Source organism: Coregonus lavaretus (genome assembly GCF_964263955.1).
Source record: "Coregonus lavaretus genome assembly, chromosome: 2".
NCBI lineage: Eukaryota > Metazoa > Chordata > Actinopteri > Salmoniformes > Salmonidae > Coregonus > Coregonus lavaretus.
In genome coordinates this window covers 73,178,126-73,197,051 of record NC_139989.1, presented here as the reverse complement: position 1 = coordinate 73,197,051, position 18,926 = coordinate 73,178,126, and the positions used below count along the sequence as shown (strand labels likewise).

General features: G+C 40.1%; 2 protein-coding genes across 2 annotated transcripts in view; both read right to left on the bottom strand.

Annotated features, from left to right (window-relative positions):
- The window catches only part of LOC311142326 (NACHT, LRR and PYD domains-containing protein 3-like), a 385,235-nt gene that overhangs the window by 352,540 nt on the left and 13,769 nt on the right, over nt 1-18,926 (bottom strand). The gene's annotated exons all lie outside the window — the stretch shown is intronic.
- Nucleotides 15,928-18,391, bottom strand: LOC311141931 (stonustoxin subunit beta-like). Its single transcript, XM_084177445.1, has 2 exons — nt 18,301-18,391; nt 15,928-17,843 (listed from the first exon to the last, which is right to left on the bottom strand). Exons 1-2 carry the CDS (start codon nt 18,377-18,379, stop codon nt 17,317-17,319), a joined length of 606 nt encoding a protein of 201 aa, XP_084033571.1. The 5' UTR covers nt 18,380-18,391; the 3' UTR covers nt 15,928-17,316.

Below are 18,926 nucleotides of genomic sequence, written 5' to 3'. Positions count from 1 at the left end.
GGTACCTCCTGCATAAATGTAGGGTAACCTGTAGAATTTACATTATATTACAATATACATTTTTTACTTATTTTACATAAAATACAATATAGTAATAATATTAATTACCTGAAAATTGTATGTCATTCAGTCTTAAAATGTCTGCAAAAAACAAATATTAAAACACTGTTAAATATTTGAAAAAAACCTTGTTATACATTGAGAGATATAGAATAGTATACTAACGTTCTAGATACAGTCCACACACACACACACACACACATAAACACACACACATACATAAGCAAGTCGCTAGGTTATTATTTTTCTATAACTGTGATGTAACTGAACATCCACTAGGTGGAGCCAGTGGTCCACTCTTCATTAGAGCCTTGCCTTGGCATGCAATTTCATGGGTTCTGAGACACATTGAGACATGTCACATAAAATTGACATTTGTTTAGTATAAACAGTAGGATATATACATATGTAGGTAGAGTCCATTCTCGTTTAAAAAAATCAATAACACAACATCTCATTCATTATATACTATATCAATTTATACAATACGTTATTAAAAACATTCATTTATAATATACAACATAAATAATATATATATATATATATATATATATATATATATATATATATATATATATATATATATAGGCATAGTTAGATATAAAAGCCTTCATCATATTGAAAATTCAACTCACCTTCAAAATGCTCCATGAGGAATAAATGATTCAAGGAGTCTCTTTAAGATGTTTGTCTTCAGGCCTTCTGGTCTTCTGGGTCTTTTTTCTTGGTTGACTGAGACATCCCACGGACGCTCTTTTATGGGGTCAAATGGATCTGTTTAGGTCAGCAGTAAAACGGGACATCTTAAAGAATACAATTACCTTTTTAGTTTTTAATTGACTGAGACATCCACTGGACATTCCATCCTCGGACGCCTCCCGGACATTCCCGGACGCCCCCCCTGAGAGCTATTTTTAAAAGGTTAAAGGTTAAACAGGTTTAAAAAAGTAGTTTAAAAGACACATGGGGGACCACATGTGTACATACAGTTCCCTTGTGTGTAAGGGACCCCCTAGATGAGCAAACTGTTGACCATTAAAATATGGATAGCTGAGAACTCTTTCTAAAAGGGTAAACAGGTTTACAAAACAGTTGTTTTAAAGAAACACCACACACGCTCACACACACACACACACACACAACCCAAAGAACCAGTGGCTCTTGTGTAGAGAGAGAGCGAGAGAGAGAGAGAGAGAGAGAGAGAGAGAGAGAGAGAGAGAGAGAGAGAGAGAGAGAGAGAGAGAGAGAGAGAGAGAGAGAGAGGGGAGGGACGGAGAAAGAGAGAGAGAGCTGTAATTCATTGAAGGTAAATACAATTTTCTTTCAAACCTTTTATTTTCTTCTGAAATGTTGCTACAGAAATGGAAGCATTTATATTCCAGTGATTAAAGTTCACTAAACAATATTGAATATTAAACTATGACACTAATGTTTACTACTAAACCTTTATATGGATCATAAACTGTATTATTACACAATACTGCACCTTACTAAACAATACATGTTTAAATGTATAATTATTATAATAATCATAATTTTTCTCCTTTTCAGGGGCCTTTTGTAACGCGACACCCCCATCAGTCTCCAAATCCCCGTCTTCAAGCTGTGAGGGACTCAGACGTTGCCTCTTCCACGCAGGCTCTCCATGGCCTTCAATGTTTCACATGTTTTATTTTCCATGATAGATCAACCTTCTTGCCGATAAGCCCAAGTTTTGTCTTGAGGACAGAAGGGACCATCTTCGTAAATGTTCACGATGGTGGAAAAACTGTTGCACTTGTTTCATCATATCAAGCACCTTAAAACAATCTCGCCACTTGAAGCTAAAGACAGGCAACAAAATAGTTGACCTCTGTGCAAGCGTTTGAAAATACATACGAACTAACAGATTTGGTGGCATTTGCGCTATTGAATTCAGAACAACCTAAAATTGTCACTTTGGAGTCTGGACTCTACGCTACTGAAGAGATTCGTATGACTTTCAAATCATCTGGCCCACAGACTTCCTCTTCCAGTGCCTACCCAGGCAGGGATGTTCCATTCAGGGCCTTTTAGATCTGACATAGAGCAAGTCTTCTCTTAAGCCATTCCCTCATGAGAAACGCAGGAGAAAAACTCCCGGTTTTTGGCTGAAAAAGGTTGTTGAGACAGCTGTGTGTGAAAATCTTCACTGTTGAATCGCCCGGTTGGCCTCCACTCATATCAATCCCACCATTAAAACAATCATGTGCATCACAAAGAATGGCATCGATGGTTTTGTCATTGTGGCCCAGACATGAAGGACACAACACACCTAGAATTGGTCTAGGAGACGTGTTTTCTGGAGTTTTCTGTGGTTGATCTCTCTTGAGGTTTCTTGTCGCTGGTAGTGTTCACAGGACAAGTCTAACACTTACTTATACTCAGACAGACCTACCCAGAAATTACTTTTTCATTCTACAAGGGGTCACAAGCTCACTACACAGCAGCTCCATAACTTTACTACAAAAAATTCCCAACTGTTTCACATTTTTCAAACAGTTCAAACTTTAAGTTCAACTAGGTCAGTACACGACACATCAATCACCAGGCCATTACTTTTTATTTCAAACATGTTGTAGAGGGTTCGTTGCACAGTGCTGATATTCTCTTATTCTTAAACAAACTTTAAACTTTAGAAAATGACACAGACAACGGCTTCTGAGTATATGTAAAATATATTTAGTTATGCAATTGCAGGCAGAAGTTAATACAGAGTCAACAGGATTTGTATAGCTCTTCATAAGTTCTGCAAATTGTCCAAAACAATCTCTGCTTTTCATCCAAGCACGCCCCTCCCTGGCAGATCAGGAGCCACCATGTTTTCTTCTTGTGGCTGTGTGGAAGCAACGAGAAATTGAAACAATCCAGGTCTACCTGTTCCTCCAGTTGATCTCTATCCCATGTCCTTGACTACACGCCCAGACCAGCTGCAGGGAGCTGGAGGGAACTATCCTTACCAAAAGCACAGCATTGGTAGTTAAGAAATGTCTCTACTATTGTTAATCATATTCATTGTTAACTATTAATATTTAACAAATCAGGTAAATATGTGCTCTTTCTCTCACAGCATAATATATAATATATTCCCCATCAATGTGCTTTACTTCAAAGAAACAGCTGCACTATCAAGTTACATAAGCACACCCTAAATAGTGAAGAGAACATCCGGACAGGATGTCCTTAAAAGGTCATAAACACAGGACACAGGAAAACTCACCAATCACTTTTTGACAGCAACCGTCTACTATATTCTCTCTCACAGGAGTCTGTGAAACAAGACAGTTGGAGATTGAAACATTGTATGTGTATTCCCCTCCCCCAACTGCTCTGTTCACTCAGACAAACAAACCAGACTGCAGTTTCCCACGCAAGAATTGACTTCAAATCCTAAATTACTTGATATCTTTCAGAAATACATAATTTCCCCCTCCTCATAATTCCATCGGTCTATAGGAGTGTCTCAGGTTTTCATTACAACCATTTCTAGTGCATATTGTATATGGTTTCAATATCAGATTTGATAAATAACAGATTATAACATGAAATGCTCAGTGTTGATTTTAAATATAAACATTAGCAGTCCACAAAAATGGTGTGTAAAACAGTATGTTGGCTTGGCTGATAAAAAGGGTAGATTGAATTTCTCTTGGCAGTTGTGGCTCCCAGGTCTACAGCCAATCAAGGACTAGCTACCCACCCCCCACTGCTGCTCTCACCCCCCACCCCCCACCCCATCCCCTGACATGCTGGACTCTCAGGTTCTGTTCAATAAAGTGCAGCACAGGACAGTACAGTACAACTTTATTAGTCCATGTTACAGGGAACAAAGGGAATTTGTCTTTCTGAAGGGGGTTGGTCACAGATCTGCCAGTTCAGATCAAATCCCACGTTTTGTTGTCTGGCTCAGGACTCAAACCAGTGACCTTTCAGTTACTGGACTAATTCTCTAACTTCCACCTCCTAACACTTCTAGCATGGGCTTCCTAGGCAAAGTTCCTTTTACACTATCCCATGTGTGTAGAAAACACGAGTCTGTCTCATGATCTGGTAATGAGGTAGTCCTGCCTTCAACTTCAAAATCAGTGTCACCCTCAGGTCAAGAGGGCATTACCTCTTGGTCTAATGGTCAAGACACTGGTTTTCCCATGGGACACCTGGGTACAGATCCCGCCCATGAAATGTGCACACCTCTCCCAAGGCACCATTCCACTGCTTCCACCAATGTAGTGTTTTTTTGCAAACAGCAACGGTGTAATGCCCCTTTCGTCTCAAGCCCGGGTCTCCCTGCCCGTAGGCAAACAAATATATTGTAGTGAATTCAGGGGGTAGCCCCAAACAGGTTTTGAACCTGGGTCCATCAACTGTCAAGTCAACACCTTAAGCGTGTTAGGTTCTAAATGAACCTAGTAAAACTCAGGGACGTTTAGTAAAGCTCAAACCAAGTTTATTCACCCATTGGATCATACAGCTGCATAAGACAAAGAACATATTCACACAAGCACTGGTATTTAACCCTTCCTCCTATGCTGAGCCCCTCCTTCCACTTCTGAACAGCCAATACACCTCTGTTGCTATCCAGAAGATTAGTGATATATGTTCTTCCTCACTTCATCTAACCTGACCTCTGCCCAAATTGCTCACTCCTCCCCAACTCACGGCTGTCATATTGACTTGACCAGACTGTGTCTCTTCTCCTCCCATAGGATCCCTGATGACTAACAATAACATATCCTGACAAATGACCATGTTTATAATCATTCAACTATTTATTATTTGCATTTATATTAAAATTTTTACATTTGCATTACATATTCAGTATCAGTTACATAAACTGTATTCTATGGTTTTTGTGGTTTCTTGCAAAAAGAATTCATCTAGATTCAAGGCCTTTGCTCTTCTTGACTCAATACTTAATACACCTAAATTGCCTAATCTCTCATCTGACATTTTGGACCTAAGATACGTTTTCACCAGCTTTAGAGCAGAAAAACTCTGTTCACAAGAAGCAGTAATAACAGGGATTGAAACAGATATTTTACACAGTTTAAAGAGCTGAAAGAAAATGTATTTATAAGGCTGAATGAATAATGCTATCTCTACTACACTGGAGGGTCTCTGCATGCCACTCTGGATTTTCCTTTGTCAAATTCTTCTGAACTGATGTAGTTCATGCCCCAAGTCCTCAATATTTGATTCATACATTCTAGTAAATGGAAACAGGGACTTCTCTTTGAGAAATGCATCACTTTTGGGGTTTAGAGTTTGGATGCCATTCATTATGTCACAGTTTCTGCTAGAGAATCATCTGTTGAGCTCATTGAGCATCTGATCTAAGACAGGGTAGAAAAAGGTTGTAGGAAAACTGTCTTTATCTATTTCTGAATCTGACCTCTGACCTACTGTACTGAGTAGACAGTCTCCATTAAATTGAGAGCTTAGCTTTTTTGGTGGTTTTGCAGGGGGCTGTATTGCAGTATCACATTGCTCAGCTGTGTTCAACACTTCATTCCATAGGTCATCAGAAAATGACTCGTCCCTGTAGTCATTCAAAGTTTGAACTAAGGCTTCAACTAAATCAACAGCCTTTGACAGGTCAAGTGATGAAGACTGTAGCATATCTGATAGAAATGTTGCTTCTCCAAAAATGTTATGCAGTGTAACAAGGAACACAATTAATTGTAAATCTATCTGTGCAAGCAGACCTCGCGCCTCAACAGATCTGTCACCGTTGTGTTCTTGGACTATGTCTTGCAGGACTCGCTTAACGGCAGGCAATCTATCCATAATAGTATGTAGAGCCATATATCGACATGCCCAGCGAGTGTCACTTAGTCTCTGAAGCTCTCTAGGTGCACCTGGGTACATCTCTCTTTGTACGCTAAGCCATTTTTGATGCACATATGACCCAGATGTGAAGACATACAGTCTTTCTAGTAAGGAGAATAACTGTCCTACCTCAGGGACAGCTTTGACTGTATCCACTAAAACTAAGTTTAGACAGTGTGCACTGCAGTGGAGGTAAAAGGCTTTGCTTGTTCTTTAATGCGTTGCCTGGACGCCTGAATGCTTGCCACTCATAACTGAAGCACCGTCATATGCTTGGCCTACTAGGTTGGTTTTGTATTCAAGACCATGACTTTCTAATATGTGTATGATTTAGTCAGTAAGCCCTGCTGCATCTAGTGGATCAGCCGATTCAAAGTGGAGACAGCTCTCATGGACAGCTCCACTGAAATAGTACCTGAGTACTGGAGATATCTGATCCTTTTGTTTTAACATCTTTTGTTTTCCGTCTGCCATTATGCTGAAGACCTCACTGTCTTCCACTTCTTCTATCATCTCTGTTGGAACCATGTCTGCCAAACAACTCAGAACCTCATTCTGAATCCCTTTGCTTGTGTATTTTGCATTATGAATGGAAGTCAACCTTTTTTCCACAGTTGTGTCATGCTTAGCTATTGTTTCTAGGATTGCCATGAAGTTCCCTTTATTATCAGACTCTGCAGACTCATCGTGTCCTCTTTGTGCAATGTTTTGTGTGGCTGTAAGTAGTAGTACTTCTCCTATTGTTTTAATATAGTCCCCATTTTCTTGAACCTGTTTGTTGTGTTCCTTGTTTAGGGCATTTACCAGTGTTGCATTACTTTTTACAGCTTTCTGATAGATTCTCCACGTAATCATTGCTTGTTTGTGCCACTCAGACCTTGCATGAATTGCAAATCCCCCCGTCTTTGTAAGTTGCCTTCTTCCAGTTGTTTAAACCCCATTTTGAATCCAATCCAGTCTCTGAGACAGGCGTAACAAAACACAGAGTCTGATTTGTTTGAATATTGAAGCCAGGGGTGGATGTGGTACCAGGCCGCCTTGAAGCTCCTCCTCCTGTCCCCCATCAGAGTTCTTGGGTCCATGTTCATCACTGGCTGCACCGGTGGCTCCTCCCGGGATTGGCTGACATCACTCTCAGTCTCTCCAATGGTCTTCCTGCTGTCTCTCTCTGCTCTCTCTTGCTCTCTCCACACCTGAACCCTCTGGCTCTGTCTGACTTTCTGCCTTGTCTTTTCTTTGGAAGAAACATGAAGTCCTTTTTTCTCTTCATGTTGGTGACAACTATAGAGCAAAAGCAATGGGGACCAAGCTTATTCATTCATTTACTGAAAATAACTGACTCGTGTAGTGTATGTTATTCGTAGGTGTTACCGTCAATCAAGGAGTCTGCTCATACTGAACGTCGATCATAAGGTTTATTCAGATCATAAGCTTCAGCATGAGTAACAGGTGACATGACACCCGGAGAGCAGTAGTGTCGTCCAATTCTGATGTCTGCTCTGACCTATCTTCTTCGTGTACCCCTATTTATAACCAATGCAACAAGATGGCTTCCTCTGCTGGCCAGTCTACAATACACTTCCTGTCTATTATATGTTACATTATACTAACAACCAACATTCCATTTCGTCATGAAAAACATTTAACAAAGGCATAATCTTCAGATACGATATTCCCCCCTTTCGAGACGAAATAAACGTCTCGAAAACAAACAGAATAAGATTATGACTATTAACCATTTATCTCATTGAATATTCTTAACCTTAACCCCAAAAACATTCTCCTCTAGAGTGTAAATACCTTTCTATGAAATACCTGTTTATGAAGTGTGAATACATTACTATGACATATGAACAACTGTTTATGAAGTATGAACACATTACTATGAATTATGAATAAATCTCTATGAAGTATGAACACATTACTATGAATTATGAATATATCTCTATGGAGTGTGAGAGCGAAAAACTGTCCAGCAGCCATCCATCCATATCAATCAAGACAGTAAAATTCTCTCACCGTTCCTCTGCCCCAGGCAACCACCGTCGGTACTCCAGATAACCTCATAACTCATGTAAATGCATTTGAAACTATGATGTAATTAAATACCCATGTAAACAAAATCCTATCCATAAATATCCACTCTCAGGCTGGTCAACCCATAGGACCTGAAAGGGAATCTCTCCCTGCTTAAACCTTCTGTCCTTAACCCCATCGAAATAAACAAAAGCATCTACAATCCTCATCTAACATCATTCTACTAAAATCAATACCTAAGAATATGACACAATTATGTATTACACATGTCTATATTTCATTGCAGACACTGGAATGTAGTCCACTACACTTCCTCTTCCTGTAGTGTCCTCTTCCAATGGACTTGTTGATGATGGAATCAGCCACACCATCCTTGTTTCCTCTCCTCCAGTCATATTGTCTTTGTTTGAGTATTCCAATCTCCACATGTTCTCCCAAATACTTCTGGAATGACAAGAAAATAACCGACCAAACAGTATCTTTTGCAAAACAACATTTTCAAATTAAACATCAATATCCACTAACAATCTAAAAATGATATATAAATGATGCATGAATCACATTATCCATCCCCCCCTTTGATTCATAAATCATACTAAAAATCATACTAATATTGAAAAAACAATTTGACAAATCATCAAATAATCCAAAATGATATTTATCCATCAGTAGTCCATCTAGATCCCCTCGTCCATCTTCGTCCAGATCCGGAACAGTCAACAATGGCATCTGAGTGTTGCCTCCAGGCACCACTTCTCCAACCTATCTCAATCTCATAACTTTCTCAAAAGTCAGTAACATATTACACAGTGCCTTAAAATGTACCCCATCACTGCCCCCTACTGGCCTAACTGATTTTGCATCCAAATGCATCCCTGATATTTTCCAAAGGTTACACCATACCATGAATGAAGTCCCCCCTTCTCCCTTAAACTTATTCTTCAATGATAGGCTTGAAGACTATGACATGTCGCCATGTGTCTGCTAAATGACTAAAATGTAAATGTAATGTCACCCTTTTAACCCTAGATTTAGCTGTGTCCAATGCTATCCCTCTTATAATGGTAAAACCTCATATGGAAGCTTCAACGTTGACCTGTAACAACATCCTATCCCCATAGGGTAAGAATATACTCTATCATAATTTCCCCTTATCCTCTAAAATTCCCATAGTCACATTGTCAGTCAAAAGCTAATCTTTTAACCATCAAAGTCCTGCTCTTCTTACTACCTGATATATAAAAAGTAACCTATTATTTGTCATTACTACCCTTAAGGTCATACTTATCCAAAGTTATCATCTAACATCCCAATCTGATCTTTCCATAAACATACCCCTTACCTCATATGTTTCATTAGAACAAACAACTTTTAGCCCTCAATATTTCACCTGAATACTTCAGAGTTTGCAATTACCTGATTTTACTTTCCCTCTAACCAATGCTCATAGGGTAATCCCTTCACCCAAGAACACTTAAACCCTACTGGTCTGACAACTACATTATTTTATCTGTCAATGACTGTTGCCAATTCCACAGTCATGACAAAGCTCAAAACTGATCCACACCTGACAGAGGCTGCGCAACCGTCTAACAGGCCCGGGATGGAATTCTCAACAGACATGGACCCTCAAGATTCCTCACTGATTCTTACAGAATGAGTTAATCTATCTCTAATCTTCACAACAGAGGAACGAGCAGCACTGATCAGATGCCCCCCCCCTCCGTCATCAAAATCAAAAGACCCCATACTGTAGCTTCCATGACGAATCTCTATTCTCCATTTCAGATTAATCTATATTGTTTCTATTAATATCGGCTCTCCTTTTTTAACCCTATTCGTAATAACCTAAACCCCTGAGTCTCTCTTGCTGCCTCCTTCAATTTCAGAAAAGTTGTTGTCATCCTTCCTACATTTGCTATTACCATCGTATCATTAATCCCTTCCAAAGTTACCATTAAAGTAGTTGATTTAGCTGCTGTATTAACCCTAATTACTTCTAGTGCAAAATTTCCCATATCCTATGTGTATTATTCACTGTTGGAGTGACTACTGTCCATTCAGTTCTACTCCTCCTGAACTCCCTCAATGACTGTGAAAACTTCCACAGACTTCAAATCTTCCATTATAAGCGTTACTTTATGAATTACATTGCCCGTTAACCAATAATTCCTAACCGAAACAAATTCTAATGCTTGCCCTAAATAAGTACACATATATTCTCCCTAACCTTTCTCTATAATATTACGCAACATAAGTGAACAGTCACTCCTAACCCTATTCCAAACTATACCTCCTTCTACTCCTGGTCCTGATAACAATACTTATTCTCCATAATTATCTCTCCATATGAGAGAAACGTCCCCATCTTAAACCCTAATAAGTATTTTTCCCCCTAAAATTGGTGCTGTATTGGTTCCCTTATAATCAAATGCAATATGTTTATGACTTTAATACCTATCAATGTTGAAAGAGTTAAATTGCTTCTCCCTGTTGTTATAATAGACTGAAGTGTTAATGTCCTTAGTTACTCCTAGTTTTCCCCAAAGGAAAAAAAAATGGTCTTTGCTTGTACTTCCATCTATCACCACTAGTGTCACTTTTTCCCCCTTTCAGTTCTACCTCTAAACTTTAAAACCTCCTGATTATAACAAAATACACCTATAATGACCTTGATCTCCCTACTGGAAACTGTAAATATAGATACTCAATCACCCTCAAATCATTCAGCAACACATACTTTCTCAATGCATCTGCTCCTAACCGATTTAAACTCCTACCATATCTTCCCACTAAACTTTAAAATGTCCTTCCTCACTGTTCTCTCTCTGTCTTACTACTAACTTTGAAACTTAGCTTACTGTCTCAGAGTCCCTTCAACCTAACCTACCCCTAACTTATTTTAATCTAATATTTTCTCTCATAACATTTAAAACCTTTTCCCCTGACTTATTGACAACATCTCTTACCACCAAATTTCAGAATATGTGATTGGGAAAGTTCCCCACCTGCTTCTGACTCATTACACACAGACTTGGCAAAACCGACTAAACACCTTTTAGCCTAACCTCAAATCTCTTAGTGTAAGAATGTAACCCAAAATAACAGTCACCCCTATTAACTTTTTTCCCAGACAGATTGTCTAACAGGCAATCTAATACATTATCATCCTTCCCATGATATTATCTTTTAAGCAAATGATTCCCCAAAAACCCTACTTCTTAAAATAGTCTACCAGACAGTCAGTCGTCTATTGTGCCTCTGATTGAATACTTCAATTTACCCCATGCATCTCTTCCCACAATGTCATTGTTATATTGTCTCTTTTAATTCCTATTTGACTTCTATAGCAGAGCTCAATTGATTCCCCAAGAGTAATTAAACTGTTTTACTACCTCAAATCCCTATCCTAATCTAATTAGTTTATTTTACAGAGTGATATGTTTAACCTCTTTAGACTGAACCCAGATAAGTTTTCCCCTATTCACTATCACTTCTAATTGTCGGTTGTTTCAACTGTTAGCTATTTTCTCTTCTTCTCTAATCAAGGCTCTCAGCAATGCACCCATTCCGGATATTCTCGGCACTCTAGAATATTTAGTGTTCACCTGAAGCACCGGTGATCTTCACTTGCTCGTTGATCTTCCTCTGTTTCTTCTTCTCCAATTCTGTGTCTGTCCAGAAACTGACCGTCGATATGGAACATCTGGTCCCCCCTTGGTTGGTACAATTGCCTTTGATATTGTTCAGTTGAAGCTGTAACAGTGATTGTTGATTTGATTCACTCTGATTCTTCATAACCAACACTTATTTTCTTCTTCTCCACCACCAGTTATAAGTTGTATTTGATAGAGTTTTCTTCGTCCGTTTCTTCTCGTTGTGGACCTATCAGTATTCTTCAAACGGTTATCTTCTAAGTTCTGTTCTTGAAATATCATCTTCTTACCAGTGGCCTTTCCTTTAGCCTCACTGTATTATTCTTTTCCTTCAATTCTTGAGGTCTTCATCCAGTCATGTTACTTCCATTTCTCCATTTCGTCTTTCCTCTCTTGTACCTTCAACTTTCATCAGAGATCAAATCTCTAGTATCCATTTCTTCTTTCCTCTCTTGCCACCTTCTGATCACAGAGTCACTTCCTTCTGATCACAGTCACCTCCACCCATGACCTCTCATCATCATCATCCTCTTCTCCTTAAGTTCCCAGACATCCCGATTTTCTTTCCTTCTTCTGGATTCATCTTCATCGTTGTTTCTGCTCATATTCGTCTTCATCTCTGATGCCATAATCACCCTGCTGGATGATGTCTTTCTGCTGAATCCATGTGTGAGAAAGGGGTACTAACTTCTGCCATTAGTCTCTCCTAACACTACCTTAGTTAAATAATTACTATTTTAGTCCATGTTCCCCTATATCAACCCTTTATATTCCTTTATTGTGAACTATGTTATTCTAGACTATTTAAGTTATAGACTTCCCCCTGTAATTCTTAATATAACCTAAACAAATCCATTAACCATCCTGAATAATTAACCCCAATTCCTATTCCTATGTCACCAATTTATCAATTAGTGTTGAGTATATCTTACCACAACCCATCAACTGCCAGTAAATGCAAGTTAGTCATCTTCAGACTAAAATACCCCTAAACAAAGCCTTTAACCCCTTGCTCTATAACCCCTAATTATCATAAATTTAAAGAATAATGTCAGTACCTGATTTCCAATCGAACTGCAATCCAGCCCAGTGATGCACATAGCCTCTAAAATGTAACTTTTATTGAAATAGACTTTGCCAAGCCCCTGTAAAATCGTCATAACATCACACATCCTGTTAGGGAAAGATCTTGTAACCATAATCAGTACCAAACCCTTTTTGACTTGATCCTCTGCCACGTGACGTGATCACTTCCTGTATCTCCTCACTCCTCTCACTTAGCGTTCCTCTCATATGACAGAAGAACAGAGACACAACATAACATTTTAGTCGTTAATGCAGTCACTGAGTATTTCCAACCATTCAATATTCGTTCGTTCTACATTATTCACTCTAAGACTAAACTCAGAATTAAATAAATCGCTCAAAAACCTTTTATTTTTATTTTAATCCGTTATTTAATTCTTTAATTAAATGTATTATAATCCGCTACCATATATCTAATTTATAAATTCAATAAGCTACAAAGCAAGTTTCATCTTCAACCAATCTTTAAAGTAGAATACTCGTGCTAAAATCTCTCTGTCTGTGTGTTTCTCCGTCTCCCTACAGCCCCCATGTGTTGTTTTACAGAATCCCACGCATGCGCAAATATTATTTTAAAATTAAACGCATCCCCATATATTTACTAAATAGATCGCTCCAAACCATTTCATTTAATTTTAATCGTCTTATTTTAATTAATTATACTCCGTCAACATATATTTGATCTATAAATGTACTACATCTCGCCAAATAGTTTAACGTTCACATAACAGTTACTTTAACGATTTTAAAAGAGTCGTGTTCACCTCTCTCTTCCGGTAGCCCTTAAACCCCTGAACAAGAAACCCCAAACAAACATATGACCTTACGCCACCATTTTGTTTCGTCAACCGCATGTCGTAGATTTAGTGCCATAAACCAAAACGTGTCCTAATCTCGTGTCCTAAACTCCCCTTTCTGTAGTGTAGTGTCGCAAAATTAAACGCATGCGCACAACCATTCAAAAATACGTTTCCCCAGGAAAGAATGATTCTCTCCTCTCTCCCCAAACAGAAAGAATAACAGCCAGCTGTAACTTCCCATGTCCCCTATAGTCAAACAACATTTAACAGCGCTCACAAAACATACAACCTGACTTACAAACACATAAACAAGTTTAAGAGACTTTCACCCGTCGCAACGGAATCTCTAAGGATACGTTAGCATGCAGCACACAACACAATTAGCCTGTAGCATAGCCTAAGGTACACCGTGGCACAAAACACATAGTACTAGCATCCACCTCAGCCACCATGCTGTAGCATAATTCACACTTTAGCCTTACAAAAATTAGCATTTAGCATTTCGCCACGATGTACCACGTGACCCGAACCATACAATCAAGCCTTAGCAACGAGGCACCACGTGGCCTGAAACAATCCAGCCTTAGCTTCAGCCTCTAGCCAACAGCGGCCTACAACACAAATCAATATCCTGCACCGTGGCCAAATAAATAATCGTCCAATTCGCTCCCCGTCTAACTTTATGCTGCCTTGAAAGATGAATCTCATATCCAGCGGTTATCCCCAAACCAATTTCCCGTCGACCAGAGGAGGAGTATAACATAGCTACACCAATTCACTTCATAATTTCCGCTTAAGAAATCAACCTGCCAAAGCCTACCACTTTACACAGGATTTGTAGCCCACTTAATAATAATAATAATTATTATTACAAGTCGCCTCGTTTCGAGGTCTTTTCCGTATTCCCGGTGCCCTAATTATGCAGATATCTCCCAACATATATTCTCTACCAATCCATTTGTACAATCCATTGTTGTAAACAGCGTTTACACATCAACCAAATTTAGAATATTTTCGTTCAGACTCCCAGTTAACAGCAACACCATACCTCAATAACGACCCAAGTACTTTTAACTGTGCACCGTCAAAGCCCTCTCCCCAATCAACGAAATGACTGGTGTCCAAAGTTTGTGAATAATCTCACCTTTCGCCGGCTTGAACAATAGTCAACTCACGAATCCAGGAAAGGGACCAATAACGATGCAATCAATATCTCAGCGGAGCCTCCATTATGTAGTGTATGTTATTCGTAGGTGTTACCGTCAATCAAGGAGTCTGCTCATACTGAACGTCGATCATAAGGTTTATTCAGATCATAAGCTTCAGCATGAGTAACAGGTGACATGACACCCGGAGAGCAGTAGTGTCGTCCAATTCTGATGTCTGCTCTGACCTATCTTCTTCGTGTACCCCTATTTATAACCAATGCAACAAGATGGCTCCCTCTGCTGGCCAGTCTACAATACACTTCCTGTCTATTATATGTTACATTATACTAACAACCAACATTCCATTTCGTCATGAAAAACATTTAACAAAGGCATAATCTTCAGATACGATACTCGCTAGGTAGCTAGCTTTCATGTCTAACCTTTTAACGGTACAATGAGTTTACTGAGTGTGGTTTAAGTAAAAGCACTCAGCAACATGCGTTTTTGATCAAATATTATACCCTTTTTCATATTGCCATACATTTTCGATGCCTGACTGTTAGAATTAGCTACAAAACTAAACCAAAAACAATGCAAACGAATACATAGCCCAGGATTCAAGCCCATTCGTTCATTAATTCACAAAGAAAGTAACAAACGGACAGGTTAACTTTAGCTGATCTAACGTTACACTTCTGCAATGCATTTAATAGTTAACGATGTTACAAATACAACATATTCAACATGTTGCTCACCTCTCTTTATTTCCTTCTTCTTGCTTGAACGACATTATTATTATTATATTATTAATGCATTTAGAGGGGCCACAAGGGAGTCCAAGCTTGTTGTCACAGGGGCACTGCCCCCCCCCCCCCCCCCCCAGAATGATCTTCATTCACTTCACTCACTGACGTTTCCTCCTAATTTCGCTCATTTAGCAGTTTTAAATAAAAGGTTTGTCTTCACAGTTGAATAAATGTCCTTTCCTTTAATCACTGTATATTCCTCCCTTTTAATCATTTGGTTTTCCCGCTCCGACGTCCGTCTCCAGTCCTTTTCTGCCGTCCATGACGATGTTAACTCTCTTTCTTAGCTAGCTAGACTATGCACCTGCCTCTGCTATCAATACACTGTGCTAACATTAGCCTAGACTGGACCACAGAAAATAACAGTTTTAAACAGTTGTAAAAACCCACTTCTTCCAGACAGAATAGTTCCTGTAGATTCAGACTTACTCATCACCAATCTGTTGTTATGTCTCGTGGGTTTCATAACCACGTCTGTATAACAATTCAATAATGATGAGACAGGAGACAGGAATCAGTTCAACCATTTATCTGGAACGTGATCATCTCAACACATACAAACCCCCATGATGCTCTGCAGCACAACCCCAATATACAACAAAAACATAGATAAGTAAATGGACACGAAACAAAACTCATAGAGGAATTTAAATGTTCAGTTGTAGAAAGCAGGGCCATGGGATAGGGTCAGAAAGGTCAGTATGTTTGATAACTGGTTCCAGAGGTGACATAACAAGCATAAGGTCCATTATAACACAGTGAAGTAGAGGTGGGAGCTAAAAGCAGACATGGACAGTGAGACGGTGTGAGGAGGTCAGGGGTGAAACACTAGATCAGGACAGGTAGAAATGGCAGGGTGAGTGTTATTCAGTGTGTGTGTGTCCAGTGTGTGTGTTTGTCCAGTGTGTGTGTGTGTGTGTGTGTGTTTGTCCAGTGTGTGTGTGTGTGTGTGTGTGTCCAGTGTGTGTGTGTGTCCAGTGTGTGTGTGTGTGTGTGTGTGTGTGTGTGTGTTTGTCCAGTGTGTGTGTGTGTGTTTGTGTGTCCAGTGTGTGTGTGTGTCCAGTGTGTGTGTGTGTCCAGTGTGTGTGTGTGTCCAGTGTGTGTGTGTTCAGTGTGTGTGTGTGTGTGTACAGTGTGTGTGTGTCCAGTGTGTGTGTTCAGTGTGTGTGTGTGTGTGTGTGTGTGTGTATGTGTTTGTGTGTGTGTCTGGTGTGTGTGTGTGTGTGTGTGTGTGTCCAGTGTGTGTGTGTGTCCAGTGTGAGTGTGTCCATTGTGTGTGTGTCCAGTGTGTGTGTGTGTGTGTCTAGTGTGTGTGTGTGTCCAGTGTGTGTGTGTGTCCAGTGTGTGTGTGTCCCCCCAGTGTGTGTGTTCAGTGTGTGTGTTCAGTGTGTGTATGTGTGTGTGTGTGTGTGTGTGTGTGTGTATGTATGTGTGTGTGTGTCCAGTGTTTGTGTGTGTCCAGTGTGAGTGTGTCCAGTGTGTGTGTGTGTGTCTAGTGTGTGTGTGTGTCCAGTGTGTGTGTCCAGTGTGTGTGTATGTCCAGTGTGTGTGTGTGTACAGTGTGTGTGTGTCCAGTGTGTGTGTTCAGTGTGTGCGTGTGTGTATGTGTATGTGTTTGTGTGTGTGTGTGTGTGTGTGTCCAGTGTGTGTGTGTGTCCAGTGTGAGTGTGTCCAGTGTGTGTGTGTGTGTGTCTAGTGTGTGTGTGTGTCCAGTGTGTGTGTGTGTCCAGTGTGTGTGTGTGTGTCCACTGTGTGTGTACAGTGTGTGTGTGTGTACAGTGTGTGTGTGTGTGTGTGTGTGTGTGTTTGTTTGTGTCCAGTGTGTGTGTACAGTGTGTGTGTGTGTGTGTGTCAGTGTTACCATGGTTATTATTTACAGGGACACTGAGGAGTCAACATGATTAACCCCAAACCCTGGATAGAGGGGCTCAGTGAATGTGGAGTGGAATGTGTTCAGGTGGGTCAGTGTGTCAGAGGAGACTCTGTAGAAGGACAGAGTGCCGGCTGGCCAGTCCAGATACACTCCTACTCTGTGGGAGCCGGAGGAGGGGACGTCTATGGTAGTGAACTTCCTATTGTGACAGGCAGAGTAACTGTTGCCAGAGCAGAACAGACTCCAGGACTTGTCATTACATCCAATCCTACAGTCATAACCCCCTCCTCTCCTGCTGATTCCTTTATATGCCACTCCTATACCAGCCCCTCCTCCACTCCACTCTACCTCCCAGTAACAGCGCCCAGTCAGACCCTCTCTACACAGCACCTGTTCCCAGTCCTCAAATCTCTCTGGGTGATCAGGATACGGCTGCTCCTCTCTCCTCCATGTCACCTTTCTGTTCTCCTCAGACAGAGAGAGGAATCTGTTTACTGTGTTTGGGTCCAGTGTGAGATCACAGACATCTGATGGATGAAACCAGACACAATATTAGAAATCATCATCATTCACATTAGAATGTTAACTCACTTTTCACTAATTCATTTAATGTAGATGTTTCTAGGTATCAAAAGGAGAAGTTAAGGTAACTTGAGATTTGTTCAATGATCATATGTTATACTGTATGGTAATATAAAACACACTTATTCCCATTAATTACACACACACACACACACACACACACACACACACACACACACCCTGAACACACACATTTCTAAAGTCACACGAACACGCCATACACAGACACACACATTGTCAAAGCAACTCTTTGTAAACTTTGGTGTCCCTGATTTGTGCTTCTGTAGAACTACAGCTGATATTTAATATGACCAAGTAAGTAATGATGGTGGTCTTTGACTTTGACTTCACTTGAATTAAGACTTATTCTTAGTCATATTCTTCACAGCAGTCAACACTCACATTTTCTAAGTCCAGGTTTCATTGTGTTCTCTCCACCATGTTCCACACTGTAGCGGTAAGCAGAAGAACAGACAGTCATTGAGGGATACACCTGAACTCTCACACACACACACTGGACACACACACACACACACACACACACACACACACACACACACACACACACACACAGTCATTATATAACTTTGTCCAAGCGGTGGTAAGAATGCTTGTCCAGTGTGTGTGTCCAGTGTGTGTAACTTGTGTGTGTGTGTGTCGAGTGTGTGTGTGTGTGTGTGTGTCCAGTGTGTGTGTCTGTCCAGTGTGTGTGTGTGTGTCCAGTGTGTGTGTGTGTCCAGTGTGTGTGTCTAGTGTGTGTGTGTTTCTAGTGTGTGCGTGTGTGTGTGTGTGTGTCTAGTGTGTGTGTGTGTCTAGTGTGTGTGTCCAATGTGTTTGTGTATATCTAGTGTGTCTATTGTGTGTGTTTGTGTGTCTATTGTGTGTATTTGTGTCCTGTGTGTGTGTTTGTGTCCAGGGTAAGTTTCTCTGTGTGTGTGTCCAGTGTGTGTGTGTGTTCAGTGTGTGTGTGTGTATGTGTCCAGTGTGTGAGTGTATGTGTGTGTGTGTGTTCAGTGTGTCTGTGTGTG